At 50.3% G+C, this 19,282-nt stretch overlaps 1 protein-coding gene across 3 annotated transcripts; it reads right to left on the bottom strand.

Moving 5' to 3' along the window:
- Positions 1-24: 24 nt before the first annotated feature.
- Kiaa1191 (KIAA1191 ortholog) lies at positions 25-19,268 on the bottom strand. Of its 3 annotated transcripts, none has more exons than XM_042667095.1 (9): positions 19,173-19,268; positions 12,302-12,411; positions 11,950-12,035; positions 8,343-8,521; positions 6,373-6,484; positions 2,891-3,015; positions 1,991-2,097; positions 1,367-1,509; positions 25-1,272 (listed from the first exon to the last, which is right to left on the bottom strand). In XM_042667095.1, the coding sequence occupies exons 3-9, from the start codon at positions 11,975-11,977 to the stop codon at positions 1,058-1,060; spliced, it is 909 nt and encodes a 302-aa protein (XP_042523029.1). In that variant the 5' UTR covers positions 11,978-12,035; positions 12,302-12,411; positions 19,173-19,268; the 3' UTR covers positions 25-1,057. The 3 variants fall into 3 exon arrangements, with proteins under 3 accessions (XP_042523029.1, XP_042523030.1, XP_042523028.1); XM_042667096.1 differs by lacking the exon at positions 19,173-19,268 and adding an exon at positions 13,055-13,203 and having other exon boundaries at positions 25-1,269; XM_042667094.1 differs by lacking the exon at positions 19,173-19,268 and adding an exon at positions 13,055-13,203.
- Between the last annotated feature and the right edge of the window lie 14 nt (positions 19,269-19,282).

A 19,282-nucleotide genomic window follows, 5' to 3' on the forward strand; every position in this document is an offset into this window, starting at 1 on the left:
CAATAAAAAGCTACATATCCACAGTTGAGAAAGTAAGGATTTTTATTGTCAGTACGAGTGATGTAACAAAGACACAAATAAATTAATTTTTCTGACAATTTTAAACTCCAGGGCTGCTCTCTGAGAAGGTGAACTCTTCTGTAAACAAAACACCACCCAAAACAAGAACAGCGAGAATCTGAGCCCATGTAGAACAGGATGGAACACAGCAAGGAGAAATAAAGGATGTGTTTTCCAGAAAGTTTGGGGCTCGTTTTGATGGAAAATGCTCTTAGAAAAATGTATTGTCCCCCTCTGAAAAAAAAAAAAAAAAACTTCTTTTGTTAAGAAAGTTCCCAAGCCCCTAGCTAGCCTGGAAAAAGAAATCAAAATGAGGTCAGATTAATGGGTACATCTCCTCAAAACTTCCAGCCCCTAGATGTAGCGTTTGAACATGCACGAGACCCTGATCAAATTTCCAGCCTCGCCCCCCCCCCCCCCGAAAAAGAAAACATGGGCATCCACTTAGCAAGACGAACGCAGTACTCCATTTTCTCCAAATGCCATCCAACTGGTTTCCCTTGAAAGTACAGGAAAGGCTTCTGCTTGTGAGAAAGGAACAGGGAGAACTTAGCTGCAGTGAGTCATGATTCCACTAGGGTTGATTGAAAACAAAAACCAAGAAGGCACCTCTAGTTCCAGCCTAGAAAGTGGGGGGTCCTGTTCACTGCCCAGATCTCAAACAGGACCCTGGGGCCCTAACAAATCAGATACTCCATGGACGCCATTGGTCACGTTGATTTAAAGACTCAAGAGTTGGGTTTGGGACTTGCTACAGCTAATTCACCTAGTAAGCGAGGGTCAAAAACCTGTGGCTCGGGCTACAGAACGGCACAGGCGAGAGCCCCAAACACCACTGCTGCCATCGGGACGGAACGACCGAAGCTCAACTACTGGTTTGCTCGAAAGAAAATCACTGCCTATGTCTAGCTCTAGCCGCAGCTGAGCAGGTGCGGTCAGAAGATACCACTCCTCTGTCACAACCAAAAGGACAGAATTCCAGGGACGAGGGAGTGCGCTAAAAGCCAGTGGGCGTGAGCACGTTGAAGTCTCGGGGTTTGAGAGTGTGGGTCCGTGGAGGTGGCGGTGGCTTTTTCCCTTCTGTCACGGGGGTGTCCATCTTGGGGGGCTTGCAGGTGGCTGGATCGTCGGCTGATCGGGTGGCCTGGGCACGGATCAGCTCCATGGGGGTGGGCTTCTGCGCCCCTTTGTAGGCCTGGAGGGTGAAACCTCCTGTGGAAGGAAATCAGGGAGCAAAGGGTTACAAGGCCCGAGCCACGAGGAAAAGGCGCTTTTCCCACTGAGGGCTTTCCTGGACGTGACGCACCGGAGTCGGACTTCTGCAGAGGCCTTGGTCCAAAGAGACTCCACTTATCCGCCATGTTTCTGTCCTTATCCCCACTTCCGGGATCCATGGTGCTAGGATTCGGGCCAGGCAGGGCTATGGAGGATGCAGAGGTGAACCAGCCTCTAGAAGAAGAGCACGAAGTATTCAATACACCGCCGTCTGCGACTCAGGCATCTCACACCAAAAAAACTCTGCCGGGCTCTGCTGAGATCCAAGGATCCCGGTTCAAAGCCAGCCCGGGGCAGGAAAGTCCATGAGACTCTCATCTTCCATGAGCCACCAGAAAACCAGAAGTGGCGCTGTGGTTCAAGGGTAGAGCGCTTGCCTTGAGCTGAAGAGCTGAGGGACAGCGCCCAGGCCCAGAGTTCAAGCCCCATCACCAACCAAAACCAAAAGTCTCAAGGACTTTTCTTCCCCAGGCCAGCCTTGAATTGTGATCCTCAGATCTCAGCCTCCTGAATAGCTAGGATGAAAGGCATGAATTACCCCTGGCTAAGAGCGGGATAATGGATGATGTCCACTTCCCAGCCCAAACCGGAAGTCCAACTCCAGGCCCACCTGCACCCAGGCGACTGGACTCAGCGGCTCCCAGGTAGTGCTCACCTGGGCTTGTGCTTAGGGGAAGACTGGGGGGTGCTGGTCGGGGTGGACTGGGCTGAGGCGGGCTGCTTTTCTTCTCTTGTTAGGTCCCCGCTCTGTAGCTTCAGTTTCTGCTCAGATGGACGAAATTTGGTCAAAGTAAAAGTTAACCCAAAACAGCACTCTGACTTTTAAGCAAATGAAAGAAAATGCGCCGGGCGCCAGTGGCTCCCGCCTGTCATCCTAGCTACTCAGGAGGCTGAGATCTGAGGATCGCGGTTCAAGGCCAGCCCGGACAGGAAAGTCCGTGAGACTCTGATCTCCCATGAACCACCAGAAAACCGCAAGTGGCGCTGTGACTCAAGTGGTAGAGCGCTCGCCTTGAGCTGAAGAGCTGAGGGACAGCGCCCAGGCCCTGAGTTCAAGCCCCACAAACGACAAAAAAAATCCAAGATGGAAAAATTTGGGACTATAGTACATACATTTGTGTGTGTGTGTGTGTGTGCACGCGCGCGAGCATGTACACACACCAGTCCTGGGCTTGAACTCTGGGTCTGGGCACTGTCCCTTAGCTTTTCATTTATTTTTATTTTTTTTGTCAGTCGTGGTACTTGAACTCAGGGCCTGGGTGCCGTCTCTGAGCTCTTTTGTTCAAGGCGAGTGCTCTCCAACTTGGAGCCACAGCTCCAAGCTCTGGTTTTCTGGTGGTTTATTAACGATGAGAATCTCAAGGACTTGCCTGCCCAGGTTGGCTTTGAACTGTGATCCTCACATCTCAGCCTCCTGAGTAGCTGGGATGCCAGGCGGGAGCCACCAGGGCCGGGCAAGGTGCTCTAACACTTGAGGGGAGAGGGGAAGGGAAGGGGAAGGGACTGGGGGGAGGAGGACTGGGCTTTACAGGAAGTAGGCAAGAAGGCCACGTACATGGAGCGCCTCTGCCACTCGGAGGTACTTGGTCTCCTCCGTGGTAAGGCCCTTGTGTGGTGTGTAGCCCACATCTCTCAGCCCTGCCTGTTGCTCAAAACGCTGGATGTTCTCCTGGGTCTGTTCTGGAAAAGGAGATCACAGTCATGCCCAATCCCACCCCCCTCCCCGCCCTCCCCCCAGCAGGGGAGATGCCACTGAGGTCCAAGAGCCATCAGCCACACCCAACCAGCCCAGAATGGCTGCCCCAGACAGGCCCTCAGGTGGTGACCCGGATTCCACTATGGCTCCCAGCGCCAACAGTCTTCCCTCTCCCAGCCAGAGCAGCTTGTGATGAGAAGTTCCTAGGAGTAGCTGGGCACTGGTGGCTCACGCCTGTCATCCCAGCTACTCAGGAGGCTGAGATCTGAGGATCGCGGTTCAAAGCCAGCCCGGGTAGGAAAGTCTGTGAGACTCTTATCACCAATGAACCACCAGAAAACTGCAAGTGGTGCTGTGGCTCAAGTGGAAGCACTAGCCAAGTGCACAAAAGATCAGGGACAGCGCCCAGAACCTGAGTTCAAGCCCCATGATCACCACCACCACCACCACCAACAACAGAAAAAAACCATAAGCCCAATACAGGTGGCTCACATCTGTCATCCTAGCTACTCAGGAGGCTGAGATCTGAGGATCACAGGTCAAAGCCAGCCAATGCAGGAAAGTCCGTGAGACTCTTATCTCCAACTTAACCACCAAAAAGCTAGAAGCGGAGCTGTGGCTCAAGTGGTAGAGCCCCTAGCCTTGGGAGAAAAAGCTAAAGGCTGGTACCCAGGCCCTGAGTTCAAGCCCAGTACTGGCACATAAAAATAAAAGGAGCTGGGAAGGTGGCTCAGTGGTAGAGCACTTGCCTTGCATGCATGAGGCCCTGGGTTCAATTCCTCAGCACCACATAAGCAGAAAAAGCCGGAAGTGGCGCTGTGGCTCAAGTGGTAGAGTGCTAGCCTTGAGCTGAAGAGCTGAGGGACAGCGCCCAGGCCCAGAGTTCAGGCCCAGGAATGATCAAAAACAAAAAAGTACCAAGTTTTCATCAAGACTCACTACCCCATCACTCACCCACAAACTCTGGCCAAAGCAAACAAGTCACATTCAGGCTAGCGGGTACCGAGAGACCAACTATATTCACAGCACAGACACTCTGCTCTGAAGTGGTCCAAGTTTCTTTGGGGTAGGGCGGCCTGGCCCCGAGTCCTGGCCGTCCACTCAGCGCGAACTGATTTTCTCAAGTCATTTACACTGTGGGGTGAACGGCAGCTGGATTGTTGCCTAATCTTTTCAACTTACAGAATACAACCTTGCATAGAGAAACGTAGGAAACGAATCTCGAATCTATAAAAGCGTTTTTCCAGTCTTAAAACTCTAAAAGGCAACAAAGATTTGTAGTGGCGGTTTTGTGCAGTGCTGAGGTACGAACTCGGGGCTTTGTGCTTGCTAGGCAGGCAAGCTACGGTTTCTTTGAGCCACACCACTGGCTCTGCTTTAGTTAGTTTTAGATTAGAGTCCTGCTGGTCTAGAGCATGGGCCTACTTACGCTTTGGAAACATCTCGATGACCAAAGTTCACCACCACCCATCCACACGCAGCTTATTATTTGGGATGGAGTCGCAAGTGTTTTGCCTAGGATGGTCTTGAACCATGATCCTCCTGTCCTCCACCCACCCAAAAATCTGGGATTAGTCCCATGAACCACCAGGTCTAAGGAAGAAGGGTTTTAATTAACTCCTCTACACTAATACCTGGATTTTACGTGCAGCTATGGCTTAAAATTTAAAGATTAGTAAATCCAAAGTTCACTTTTTTGGGGGAGGGAGGGGAGGAAGTCCTGGGACTTGAACTCAGGGCCTGGGCACTATCCCTGAGCTTCTTTTGCTCAAGGCTAGCACTCTACTGAGCCACAGCACCACTTCTGGCTTTTTCTGTGTATGTGGTACTGAGGAATGGAACCCAGGGCTTCATGCATGCTAGGCGAACACTCTATACCACTGAGCCACTTTCCCGGCCCCAAAAGTTCACTTGTAAAAAACAGAGCCAAGGGCTGGTGCTAGTAGCTCACGCCTATCATCCTAGCTACTCAGGAGGCTGAGATCTGAGGATCATGGTTCAAAGGCAGCCGAGGTGAGGAAGTCTCTGAGACTCTGATCTCCCATTAAAGACAAAATGAAAGCAAAAATACTTAAGTGGAATGGTGGCTCAAGTGGTAGAGTGCTTGCCTTGAGCAAAAAAACAGCTCAGGGACAGCGCCCAGGCCCTGAGTTCAAGCCAGACACCATGGCTCAGGCCTATAATACTGAGCCCACAAGGATGCCCAATGCTGGGCAAAACCACCCACTGAAATGGAGATTCAGTGCTCAGAGACTCATCAGCCAAAGCAGTGCTGTAGACATGCGAACCGGTAAGAGTCACAGGACACACACAGAAATAAAGAATTGTCTCAGCAAGGCAAAATTTACCTCTGCACACAAGGGGGCGCTGCCAGCCAGAACTCTGGCTAGCAAGCAAGCAAGCAAGCAGTGCTGGCAGGCCGCTCAGGTATTTATCTCTGAGGCTGGTAGGCCCCGCCCCTCTGCTCTGATTGGCTGAGGTCAGGGTCAGCCTCTGCTCTCATTTGGCTAGTTGAGTTTGAATAGGGCAAAATGTATTTGGATAAGATCATAAATGTATTTATATAAGATTAACAATTTGCAAGTAATCTCAAAATGGACCCACACCCCCTGCTATTTCTTTTTTTTGGTCAATCGTGGGGCTTGAACTCTGGGCCTGGGCGCTGTCCCTCAGCTCTTCAGCTCAAGGCAAACGCTCTACCACTTGAGCCACAGCGCCACTTCTGGTTTTCTGGTGGTTCATGGGAGATCAGAGTCTCACGGACTTTCCTGCCCAGGCTGGCTTCCAATCGTGATCCTCAGATCTCAGCCTCCTGAGTGGCTAGGATGACAGGCGTGAGCCACCAGCGCCCGGCCCTGTGCTATTTCCTGAGCAAGGCATGCTTGGAAAGAAACCATTTTAAGATAAAACGTTACATTTCAAAAGTCCTCTCCTGTCCCAAAGCAGGTCTCTTTTCCTGAACAAAAGCCAAGCCACCAGGCCAAAGCAGGAACTTTGAAGCACTACACTTTGATAGAAAAGACAGTTCTGGGGGCTGGGAAGGTGGCTCAGTGGTAGAGTGCTTGCCTAGCATGCACGAAGCCCTGGGTTCGATTCCTCAGTACCACATACACAGAAAAAGCCAGAAGTGGCGCTGTGACTCAAGTGGTAGAATGCCAGCCTTAAAGTTCAGGGCCAGCGCCTAGACCCTGAGTTGGAGCCCCAGGACTGGCCAAAACATACAAAGAAAAGAGAAGACTGTTTTGCTCACAGTACCAACCGAGCCCTGGAAGGGAGGGCTGTTGACCGCAGGCCTAAGCTCCGCCCCAGCCCGCCTCACTCTGCGCCTGCGCGGTGCTTACTTGTGATCAGAGAATTCATGATGACATGGGTGGCCTTAGCCTTCACCACCGGGACCTTGTCGGCACCCTCAGTGGCCTCGGCCGGGGGGGACACACTGGCGTCTCCCTCTTCCTGGTCAAGAGAGAAAAGGGAGCACTTGAGCGGGAGCACTTGAGGAGTCTTGGACCTAAACTTGACTCCAGCAGATCTTTTACGTGGGAAGATGTGAAGGGAAAGCTGGTCGCCCTCGTTGGTAGATTATGAATTATCAGCACACTGCTGGCCCCGCCCATTTCTAATAGGGAGGATTGAGAGGGGCTAAGGCTGAGGAATTGCTGGGCGGTGGTAGCATGGCTCATGCTTGTCATCCTAGCCGTTCACTGAGGCTGAGATTGGAGGCTGGTGGTTTGAGGCCGGCCAAGCAGGAAAAAGTCCATGAGGACTCGGATCTCCAACGAACCATCAAAAAAAAAAAAAAAAAGAGCTGCAAATGGCTGGGTATCAATGGTTCACGCCTGTCATCCCAGCTACTCAGGAGGCTGAGATCTGAGGATCGTGGTTCAAAGCCAGCCCGGGCAGGAAAGTGCATGAGACTCTTCTCTCCAATGAACCACCAGGAAACCGGAAGTGGCGCTGTGGCTCAAAATGGTAAAGTGCCAGCCTTGAACAAGAAAGCTAAGAGGCAGTGTTCAGCTCTAAGCTCAAGCCCCCAATACTAGCCTTTATTTAAACAAAAGGGGGCAGGAGCCGCCTTGGGAGGCAGCTCACGGGCAAAGTGCTCGCCTAGAAAGTACACCGCCGTGGGTTCAATCCCCAGTACCAGAAACAAAAATCCAAGCTGGACACTGGTGGCTCACACCTGTAATGCCAGCTACTCAGCAGGCTGAGATCTGAGGATTGCAGACAGAAGTCTGCCCAGGCAGAAAAGACCACGCGCTCTCGCCTCCCAGTCGCCACCAAAAAGCCTGAAGTGGGGCCATGGTTCAAGTGGCAGAGTACCAATCTTGAATGAAAAAGAAGTTAGGCCCCCGAGGGCAAAAAAGAGCAGAGTACAGTGTACCCTGAAATGCGGGACTGAGGGGCTACTAGTCACCACAGCCAGGTGCTCCAGATCGCCCTTCCAGCTACAAAATGAATGTCTGTGTGTGGCAGGCCTGGTGCTAATTATTGAGTGCTGGGTGTGAAACCTCTAAGTCCCACACCATGAGATCTTCACGCACAAAACCACTACCACTGTGTAAGAGTTCCTTCATGCGATGCCCAGGAGGGATATATGTATGTAGACAGCTCGAGACAGACAGACAAGACAGACAGACAGAAAGAGCATAAATGAATGGCATCCTTTTTTTTCATACTTTTGGGTCTTGTTCTCAAGTTATCTTATTGGTTCCACATAAAACACTATGGTCCCCTCACCAGCCTGTACCCAGGGACACATAGCCTCGGTTCTCAAGGGGCAGCTAGACAGTCTCTGGATGGTCATAAAATAATAGACTTGCTGGGCACTGGGCGGAGCGGCACATCTCCCTCATTACACATACCGTATATGCAATTATTTATACATGGGACAGCTCCTAGGTAACTTGCAAGGCTGGATCATGGGAAAGGAAGCTGGGGAGAGCTTGGACTTTTAACAGGGGGAGCTCAGTACTTGAACTCAAGACTGAAAACAGCGCCCCTTCGTTCTGCCACTCCAGGCTGACCGCTAGAGCCACAGCTCGACTTCTAGCTTTTTGGTGGATCGTTAGCGATAGGAATCTCATACACTTTCCTGCCGAGGCTGGCTTTGAACCGGGATCCTCAGATCTCAGCCTCCGGAGTCGCTGGGATTCTAGAGGTGTGAGCCACAAGCACACAGCTCACTTTGCACACACACACAGAAAGTGGGTGCTGCTCCTTCTGAGGGCTAGGAAGGCTTGTGGCGCGGGAGTGGTAGGTGGGGGGGAATGAGGATCTGGGTCTGCTGGAAGCCATCAGCGGGGTCCAGTACCTTGGCGAGGAGCTGGTACTTGCGCTCAGGGATCACTGGCTTCCAGGGGATGCTGCCCATGTCCGATGGGGGAGGGGTCATGGGCGCGGGCTCTTCTAGGGCATCGTCATAGCTGAACGCCCGGCGGCACATCCCGATGGGCAGTGACATCTTGCCTAAAGGCCCACTAGGCCCAAGGGCTAAAAACAGAGACACCTGTCAAGGTGGGTCAGCAACCGAACCTTCTAGTAGCATTAAACTCGTCTCTGAAAGCTCTGAAGCAAGCTCTGAAACAAAGGGACAGACAAGAACATTGCAGCCTGTTGAAGGACAGAACAGATTCATGTCTGTGTGCGGGTGCGTGCGTGCGTGCGTGCGTGCGTGTGCCCATGCGCTGGTATTGTGGCTTGAACTCAGGGCCACAGGCTCTGTCTCTGAGATTTGTCACTCAAAAATGGTGCTGGGAAGGTGGCTCAGTGGTAGAGTGCTTGCCCTGCATGCATGAAGCCCTGGGTTCGATTCCTCAGTACCATAAAAACAGAAAAAGCCAGAAGTGGCGCTGTGGCTCAAGTGGTAGAGCGCTAGCCCTGAGTAAAAGCAGCTCAGGGACAGCGCCCAGGCCCTGAGTTCAAGCCCCAGGACTGACAAAAAAAACACTTGAAGGAAAACTCCACTTTCAGCTTTTCGATGTTTAATTGGAGGAAAGAGTCTCATGACCTTTCCTGCCTGGATTAGCTTCACACTGCTGAGTAGCTGGGATTATAGGGGTGAGCCACAGTGCCCAGCTAACACCCCGGATTGTTCACTCAACAACCTTAATGCATTTTTAGAACACAAGGAAGCCTAAGTCCGGATTTGAGTTTTCTGAACAACCAAAACCCAAATCTGGGCCTGGGAAGGTGGCTCAATGGTCTACCATGCTTGCCCTGCATGCATGAGGCCCTGGATTTGATTCCTTAGCACCACATACACAGAAAAAGCTGGAAGTGGCGCTGTGGCTCAAGTGGCAGAGCGCTCTCCTTGAGCTGAAGAGCTGAGGGACAGCGCCCAGGCCCAGAGTTCAAGCCCCACGACTGACGACGACGACAACAACAACAAAAAAATCTGACTCCAGAGCTTGTAATCTTTCTGGAAAGTCACAGAAGCCCTCTGGCTAAGGCTCTTGAATCAGAAAAGTCTGAGAAGACTTTCTGGCTCTTGTGATTTGGGGTTTGTTTTTTGAGATCGGTTATTACAGCCTGTACAGCCTGGCCAGGACTCCAAACCTTCCAGCCTTAGCATGGGAACACAGTGCTGGGATTACAGGAGTGCACTACCATGCCTGACAAAACTAAGCCTTAAAGGTCAAGTGATTTGCCTAGGTTCGTACAGAAAATGGTTACGTAATGCTTGACCAGCTTCTGAGGCCAAATCCTCTCTCCTGCCTTGCCAAAAACAATAGCATGCCCAGAAATCTGCAAACACCTGACTCTGCCTGGCCTATGTCCAATTTCAAGGGTTTAAGTCAAACAACAGAGATTCCATTACAGAAACTGTTGATAGAGCCACTCACAAAACTGGCAGCTCTTACCCTACCATTCCTGTCTAAACTCACGGCTGGAATGTTCTGCTGTGACTCAGGCATCAAGGACCAAGGAACAAGGTTCATTTTGTTAGACTTGCTAATCCTGTCATGGCAAAACACTTGTCCGGAATCTGCCCTCAAGGTGACATTTCCCCATGGCTAACATTATATAACCAGTGTCTCAACAGTGTGTCCAAACCAATCCAAGGCTTCGTTCAAACAGCAAAGGCGGGCGGGGGGGGGGGGGGGGGGGGGCATGAAGTAGCTCTGCACAGGATTTATATTAATACTAGTAACAATTACTAACGGGCTGGGAAGGTGGCTTGGTGGCAGAGTGCTGGCCTAGCATGCAGGAAGCCCTGGGTTCCATTCCTCAGTACCACAGACACAGAAAGAGCCAGACGTGGCGCTGTGGCTCAAGTGGTAGAGTGCTAGCCTTGAGCAAAAGAAGCTCAGGGACAGCGCCCAGGCCCTGAGTTCAAGCCCCAGAACTGGCAAAAAAAAAAAACAAAAGTGATTACTAACAAACCCAGGTTGCCAGGGACGGGAGAGAAGAATACAAAGTTCATGAGTACAAAGTTCCCTCTTGGGGAGTAATAAAAGTTTTCTGCCATTAGATTGTGTTGACGATTCCACAAGCTTGTGTACATACTACAAATCAGTATTCACTTCAGTAGCTCACACCTATTAATCCCAGCTACTCAGGAGACTGAGAGCTGAGAATCTCGATTCCAAGCCAGCTCTGCCAAAAAAAATGTGTAGATCAAAAAAAAAAAAAAAAAATCAGCAAAAAGCTGGAAGTGGAGGCGTGGTACAAGTGGTAGAGTGGTATCCTTGAGTGAAATGTCGAAGGGACAGTGCCTAGGCCCTGCGTTCAAGTCCTAGTACCAACACAATAAATAAAGAAATAGGTAAAATTATAGTGTCCCCATTATATCTCAATTAAACAAAGACACGAGCCAATAGAAATTACTAAGCATTTACAATTCTCATCTAATCTTTACTAAGCAACAATTCTTCCCATTTTCCAGCTCAGGAAACTGAGGCCCAGATTATAGGCAACTTGCTCAATGTTATCCAACCAGGGAGTATAACGTAGATTAAAGCCAGAGCTCACTCTCCAGGCCCCCAAACAACAACAAAGCATTCATTAGCCTAGAGTCAAACCACAAGGCTCTGGATGGCCACAGAGTTGGAGTTTATGGTAGTTACAGCACAATGCAAGACAAACACTCAAGACGATGAGGCGGCAGGCTAGACATACATTCTACCAGTTCACCTAACTTAACTGCAGGGCAATTTCAAAACTTCCCCCAACAACCATCCCAATCGCATACAAAAATAATAGTACCACAAGGTACTAGGTGGGCTCACACCTGTAATCCTAGCTACTTAGGAGGCTGAGATCTGAGGCCTGTGGTTCAAAGCCAGCCATAGCGGACAAATCCCAGAGACTCTTATCTCTAATCTTTGTTTTTTCTTAAAGCCAAAAGCAGAGCTGTGGCTCAAGGGGTAGAGTGCCAACATTGATCAAAAAAAGATACATATATATATATATATATATATATACACACACACACATATATATATATATATACGTATGTATATATATATAATTTATATCATCTGATACAAAATAAATGGTTAGCATACATCCTCAAGAACTACTCCTATTTAAATTAGGTTTGGGGTTTTTAACCAGGACTGGATGCTTAAGAAGACATTCTTTTTTCTTCTCCATACTAAGGTCTGAACTCAGGGCACTACTAGTTGAGCCATGCCTCAGCCCCTTTTTTGCTTTATTTTTCAGATAATCTCTCACTTTTTGCCCTGGCTGACTTCGGATTTTGATCCTTCTACCTAAGTCTCCAGTGGTAGCTGAGATTACAATTATGTGCTGCTAAGCCTGACCATGAGATATTATTTAAATGATAACCTATTAGGTCTGAGTTATTCCCTGGCCTGGTGGCAGAAAGAAACTGTTAAGATAATAGTTCAGATAAAAGTGATTTCTGAGTAGCAGTTTTAAACCATTACTTTAAAAAAAAAAAAAATGCAGATTACCAGGCACTTCTGGTTGTCTTGTAGCCATTGAAAGACTGGGATCCAAGGTGCTTTTAGAGATAGAATTCGGAGCTGATCCCTGCCACCTAAGAAGATAACAAAGGGCATTTTCTGATGGTGAATACTAAAGGATTGGCTGCAATGCCTGCTGCCCACCAGCCACTGGAGATGTAAGTCTTACCAAGTAGAAAAGTGGAAACACACACAGAGACCCATGGGTGACAGACATGGCAAACCGTGATGGGGGGGGGGGGGGCGGGGGCGGGGCGCCGAGCTGAGCTGGGTCTCACATCCAGGGCTTCACACCTGTGAGAGATCACAGCCCAGTCGCCCGGGTGGAGGATCACCTTACCACTGTGAAATGAGGTGGCCACTATGCCGACAGACAGAGGTGAATGGGGAGCATGGTGCAGCTGCAGCGAACCGGCAAAGCTTCCTCCGCCCAGGCCATCCAGAGAGGGTCTAGTGACAACAAACAACCAGGATTGGTCCAGCCTCTCGGGCTGGCCGGATGCTGTCCCGCACAGAGTCAATGGCGCTCAGAATCGGATCCGAAAACACCAACCAACACCCACTATTTGCAGTGTGTGTGTGTGTGTGTGTGTGTGTGTGTTGGTACTGGGGCCTGAATTTAGAGCCTGTCCCTTAGCTTTCTTGCTCCAGGGTGGCGCTCTACCACTTGAGCCACGGCGCCACTGCTGCTTTGCTAGGGGATCATGGGAGATCAGAGTCTCGGGGACGCTCCTGCCCGGGCTGGCTTCGAACCGCGATCCTCCCATCTCAGGCTCCCGAGCAGCTGGGCTGACCGGCGGTGAGCCACCGGCGCCGGGCTCGGGGCCTCTCCATCTTGACCAGGTTGTGGCGGGCAACCCCGGGCCGGAGGCGGCCCCCGCCCCGCCCCCGTGCGCCTCTCCTCCGGCCGCCGCGCCGCGAGGCTCGGACCCGCGATCGGAGGGAGCCCGGGCCCGGCCCGGCCCCGCCAGGGCGGGAGGCGCGGCCCGCGGGACGGGAGCGGCCGCTTCCGGGGCTCCAGGGCCGTGGTCCGCCGGCCCCGGCCCTCCGGCCCCCGGGGGAAGGGCCAGGCCGGGCCCGGGGAGGAGTCTACCTGATCTCTTCGCTGTGTCGGCCCGGAATGCGGCAAACTAAACAGGTTCGGAGGTCCCGAATCTCCAGAGAGGCCGCGGCGCGGGCCGCCGCCGAGCCATGCCGCGAGCGCCGGCCACAGCGGCGGAGCTCTACACCCGACCCCGGGCCGCGCGGGGACCACAGGCGCCTCGAGGCCTCGGAACGTCCCGCGAGACTGGACCCCCCCCCCCACCCCGCCATGCTCTCCAGGCATGCTGGGAGTTGTAGTTCTCTGCGGGTGGGCCACGCCCCCCTCCCTCGACCCCGCCCCCTCCAGCTGCCTGGCGAAGAGCTACGCTGAGGAAATGCATCAGCTCCCACAGGAAGAAGACTTTTTTTTTGTTCTCCATTCAGTTTCTTTTCATTATTATTGTTATTATTATTATAAAGGTGATGTCCAGGAAGTGGGACTGTGGCTCAAAGTGGTAGAGCACTACTAGCCTTGAGCAAAAGAGCTCAGGGATAGCGCCCAGGCCCTGAGTTCAAACCTCATTAAAATATATATATGTATATATATATATAATTATATAATATATAATATATATTATATATTATTATGTGTAATATTATATAAGATATATTATATAATAATATATAAATATATAATAAATATATATAATATATTTTACATATATATAATGTACATAAGTCAGATCATGAATACATCTTTTTTTTGCTAGTCGTGGGGCTTGAACTCAGGGCGGAGCGCTTTCCCTGAGCTCCTTTTTGCTCAAGGTTAGCCCTCTACCACTTGAGCCACAGCACCACTTCGGGCTTTTTCTGTGTCTGTGGTGCTGAGGAATCGAACCCACAGCTTCATGCATGCTAGGCAAGCGCTCTACCACTGAGCCACCTTCCCAGCCCCTGAGTGCATTTCTTTTTGGACATTGTCAATGCTTCGCTCTCACCCAGTTTTTCCCTTCCATCCTCACCCACAAGTTGTAGAGTTCATGGATTTTCCACGTAGTGTCCAGTGAGGACCACTGCTGCATCTGTTTACCCTTTGTCCCTCTATTTCTTTCTTTCTTTCTTTGGTCAGTTGTGGGGCTTGAATCTGGGCCTGGACGCTCTACCGCTTGAGCCACAGCTCCACTTTCAGTTTTCTGGTGATTAATTGGAGATTAAGAGTCTCATGGACTTGGGAGGGGGGGAGGCTGGCTTTGAACCGTGATCCTCACATCTCAGCCTCCTGCATAGCTAGGATGACAGGCTTGAGCCACCCCCTGGCAGCCATGTTTTTTTCAAAATTCATTCCTTGCCCCATCCACTAGGAGGAAGGACTGCCCAGGACAGCTCACAGTAGAAAAGGAAAAGACAGCACTGAGTTCTTAGATCCATCATAAGGCAGGATTTAGACTTTACCCACAAACACATGAAAACTCTTTCCTGGAAATTGCTCTCTGATTGAAACAAACTGTTTCTGACATTTTGGTGGTTCCAAGGTCATGACCTAGTTTAAGGACAATGTAAAATAAAAATGATAGGAAGCTATTGTTTTTGGACTGACCTGGGTTCTAACACCAGAAAGGAGTCACTTACTGTAAAGTTAGACTCAATCTAAGCTCAGCTGCTTATCTATCAAAAAAAAGCAACTCAGGATTCTTTTTTTTTTAAGGTCTGAGGCCAGGATTCAAACTCAGTACCTGTGACTTTCACTCATTGGCCAATGCTCCAAGTGAGCCACACCTCCAACCTTGAAGGAATTTTTTTTTTCTTGTTGGTCATGGGGCTTGAACTCTGGGCCTGGGTACTGCTCCTGAAGCTCTTCAGCTCAATGCAAGTGCTCTACCACTTGAGCCACAGCACCACTTCCAGTTTTCTGGTGGTTCATTGGACACAAGAATCTCATGGACCTTCCTGCCCGGGCTGGCTTTGAACCATGATCCTCAGATCTCAGCCTCCTGAGTAGCTAGGATGCCAGGTATGAGCCACCAGCACCCGGCACCCAGCCAATGTGTATATAGTTTTAATATATGTGTGCAATATGATATGATTAAATCAAGCTAGTTAACAAATTCATCACCCAAAAATGCTTAATTACCCATGATCCCCTGGCACAACAAGGCTGGGATAATATGTCCCAAATACATCCCAGGATTCAGATTCTGCTTGGCTGTTGCCACAATCTCAGGAAAGAAAAGGATCAAAATGGGGCTGGGAAGGTGGCTCAGTGGTAGAGTGCATGCCTGAGCGCTGGGTTCCATTGCTCAGCATCACATAAGCACCAGAAGTGGCGCTGTGGCTCAAGCGCTAGAGTGCTCACCTTGAGCTGAAGAGCGCAGGGACAGTGCCCAGACCCAGAGTTAAGGTCCCACGGCTGACAAAAAGAAAAGAAATGATCAAAATAAATGTTCCCTGGGATTATAGCAATGTGACAGTGACAGCTAGCAATTCAACATCTCCAAATCAGAATGGTCATAGTAAAAGAGGCATCAGTTTAAAAATTAAAAGTTTGCCAGACGCCAGTGGCTCACGCCTGTCATCCCAGCTACTCAAGAGGCTTAGCTCTGAGGATCACAGTTTGAAACCAGCCAGGGCACGAAAGTGGTTTCTCCAAGAGAAAGCCAGGAGTGGTGCTGTGGTTCAAGTGGTAGAGCACTAGACTTGAGCAAAAGAGCTCAGGGACCATACACAGACCCTGAGTTCAAACCCCATAGCCGACAAAAAAAAAAATTGTTTAATATATTTTTATTTTTTAATTTGGGTTGCTAAGTCCTCAAAACCCCAGAACCCTCACAAGCACATAAATGACTTTGCTAAATGGTTTAGGTTCTGGCTTTCTGCTCCCAGGTAAGTGAGGGTTCAGTTCTTCAAATCGGAATCATGAGAGCCGGGCGCCGGTGGCTCACGCCTGTCATCCTAGCTACTCAGGAGACTGAGATCTGAGGATCACGGTTCAAAGCCAGCCCAGGCAGGAAAGTCCCTGAGACTCTTGGAATCTCCAATGAACCACCAGAAAACAGGAAGTGGCGCTGTGGCTCAAGTAGTAGAGCACTCACCTTGAGCTGAAGAGCTCAGGGACAGTGTCCAGGCCCAGAGTTCATCATCATCATCATCATCATCTGAATCACAAGTTCCAGGAAGGGCCCATCCAGGCCTGTGTGAGGTCAGGCCATCTTCTTGGCTCCTGGGTCCGATCCTCTCTAGGTAAAAGACCTTGCCCCCCCCATCCCCCACCCCCCCCCACCCCCACCGAGTCCATGCTGTGCATGTGTGACTCTGGTTTTGGTTCTATAGCCAAGCCTGGTTGCAATTGTGTGCAGCTGCTTGCTTTTCCCAGCAGTGATGATGGCATTATTGAACAGGTGGCTTTTTCTATCTTTCTTTCTTTTTTTTTTTTTTGGTCAAGGGGCTTGAATTTTGGGCCTGGGCGCTGTCCCTGCACTCTTCAGCTAAAGGACAGCGCTCTACCTCTTGAGCCACAGTGCCACTTCCAGTATTCTAGTAGTTTATTGGAGATCAGAGTCTCACAGACTTTTCTGCCCGGGCTGGCTTTGAACTGTGATCCTCAGATCTCAGCCTCCTGGGTAGCTAGGATGACAGGCGTGAGCCACTGGCACCAGGCTGAACAGGTGGCTTTTACGGTCTAGTGACACGGCTTTTATCTGGATATAGTCAAGAGTCACTGCATGGGGTCCACCAGGGAATCCAGGGATCTTTTATACAACACACTAAACCAAGGGCCCTGACTCTCCCTTGTAACCCTAGCTAAGAGGCTAAGATCAGAGGATCACAGTTCAAAGCTATCTCAGGACATAAAGTCCATGAGACTTTTGTTCTCCAATGAACTAGCAAGAAGTTGAGGTAAAATTCACATGGCAGAATGCCAGGCTCAAGGGAAAAAGCTAAGAGACAGAACCCTGGCCCTGAGCTCAAGTCCCAGCACAAATAAAAAAAGAAAAAAATAAATAAAACACCCACTGGCCCTGAGAACAGAAAAGAGTTAATTGAGGGCTGGTAGGTAGCTGTCCTGGACTCCCGAAAATCTCTACTTCAACTTCTTTGGGCAAGAAGGCTGAAGAGGGACTGGGAAGGTGGCTCAGTGGTAGAATGCTTACCTTGCATGCATGAGGCCCTGGGTTCCATTCCTCAGAAAAAGCCGGAAGTGGTGCTGTGGCTCAAGTGGTAGAGCGCTAGCCTTGAGCTGAAGAGCTGAGGGACAGCGCCCCAGGATCAGAATTCAGGCCCATGAGCAACAACCAAAAAAAGACTGAAGACACTGGCCTAAGTGTGGAACTGTGAACAACTGCTCCCCCTCGTGGTAGGGAAGAGGAAGAATTACCTTTATTTATTTTGGACATAGATGCGGGTGTGGGTTGGACTTGGACACCTTCCCCTAGCTTTTTGACTCAAGGGTGGCACTCTGCCATTTGAACCACAGCTCCACTTTGGCTTTTTGAAGATAAGAGAGTCTCACAGATTTTCCTGTGCATTCTGGCTTCAAATAGAGATCCTCAGATCTCAGCCTTGGGAGTATTGGATTATATAGACTTGAGTCACTGGCAAGAAATGACTCTGTGTGTTCCAGAATGAGAGGGGGGGAGGGGGAGCCCTGGGTGCTGTCCCTGAGCTTTTTTTTTTTTTTTTTTTTTGGTCGGTCATGGGGCTTGAACTCTGGGCCTGGGCTCTGTCTGTCAGCTCTTCAGCTCAAGGCTAGCATTTACCACTTGAGCCATGGCGCCACTTTTGGTTTACTGAGTCGTTTATTGGAGATAAGACTCTCACGGACTTTCCTGCCCAAGCTGGCTTTGATTCATGATCCTCAGATCTCAATCTCCTGCATAGATAGGATGACAGGCATGAGCCACCTGCCCCCAGTTAGATGGTAGTGTTTTAACAAGCTCAAAGCCATAAATTCAAGTGCCAGCACCAAAAAAACACAACAAAAACAAATCTGTTGATTTCACAACTGACCAATGGCCTTGGGTCACAGTTTGCAATAAAGGCCAGGAGTTATGCCTTTTTTTTTTTTTTTTTTTGGCCAGTCCTAGGGCTTGAACTCACGGCCTGAGCTTCTTTTGCTCATGTTTAGCTCTACCACTTTAGCCAGAGTGCCCCTTCTGGCTTTTTCTGTATATGTGGTACGGAGGAATCAAATGAACCCACGTCTTCATGCATGCTAGGCAAGCACTCTACCACTAGGCCACATTCCCAGCCCCAGCATTTTTTTTTTTTTTTGATCTGTCATGGGGCTTGAACTCTGGGCCTGAACGCCGTCTCTCAGCTCTTCAGCTCAAGGCGAGCACTCTACCACTCGAGCCACAGCACCACTTCCTGGAGTCATACCCCTCACCACACTTTCTCCCAACCCTCACTAAAAATGTTTGTTTGAAAGGGCTAGGAGGAAAAGGAGAAGGAGAAAGCATTGGGCATGCTCAATTCAGATGCTTGTGGGTTCTCCTCCTGGCCCTTGCTTTAAAAGAAACGTCAGGTCGCTTTCTACCACCTGAAGAAAACCTGTTGCTGTGTTTGAGCAGGTGATACTTTCCCCCGGTCTCTGCAGCTTTCCTTCATGCTACTCCTCAATTCATTCTACCCTTAGGCTGAGAAAGTATTATTTGATCTATATTCTATCAGTTTCCTTCCTTCTCTCTCGTCTGCCGATAGATAGCACGTCTCAGAGAAGTTCTATGCACTGCCCCTGCCAAAGTGTGGACAGAAATCAAGAGTCTACAATGTGGGTGAATTACAGTGTAAGCGAAAAGTCAGATGGGTGGACACGTATGTAGGCAGAGGTAATGAGGAGTCGAGGTCAGAGGCTGAAGACACACAGCTTGGGGGTACAGAGGGACTGGGAACTGGGAAGTAGGTGGAAGGGGTGTGACACTCTGTGGGTAACAGGCAGGCCCTGCTAGGGCCTGACAGCCTCGGGCTAGCCACTGCTGCCCACCTCCCATCTCAAGTGCCCTAGGACTGTTCTAACTGGGACTCTTTGTCTTCTTTCTCCTAGTGCTGGATCTGGATGCCTGGCCAGTCACTAGGGAGAGAAGACGATGACCAGGATCCCTCCCCACCCCAAGACGGTAGAACCTTTGGGCTTCACGAGGCACCGCCCCCCGCACCCCCAAGGAGGGTGTAGGGTGCTGTGAGGCACTCACTCAGGTCCTAGCCGAGTGTGCGATCCCCAATCCCGCTTCACTTTCCTCCTGGAGGCCTGTGAGGGATGCCTGGGAGCAGGATGGCTGGCATCTGAGCGTCGGGCCGCGCG

Source organism: Dipodomys spectabilis, unplaced genomic scaffold (genome assembly GCF_019054845.1).
Source record: "Dipodomys spectabilis isolate Male_0828 unplaced genomic scaffold, ASM1905484v1 ptg000375l, whole genome shotgun sequence".
Lineage (NCBI taxonomy): Eukaryota > Metazoa > Chordata > Mammalia > Rodentia > Heteromyidae > Dipodomys > Dipodomys spectabilis.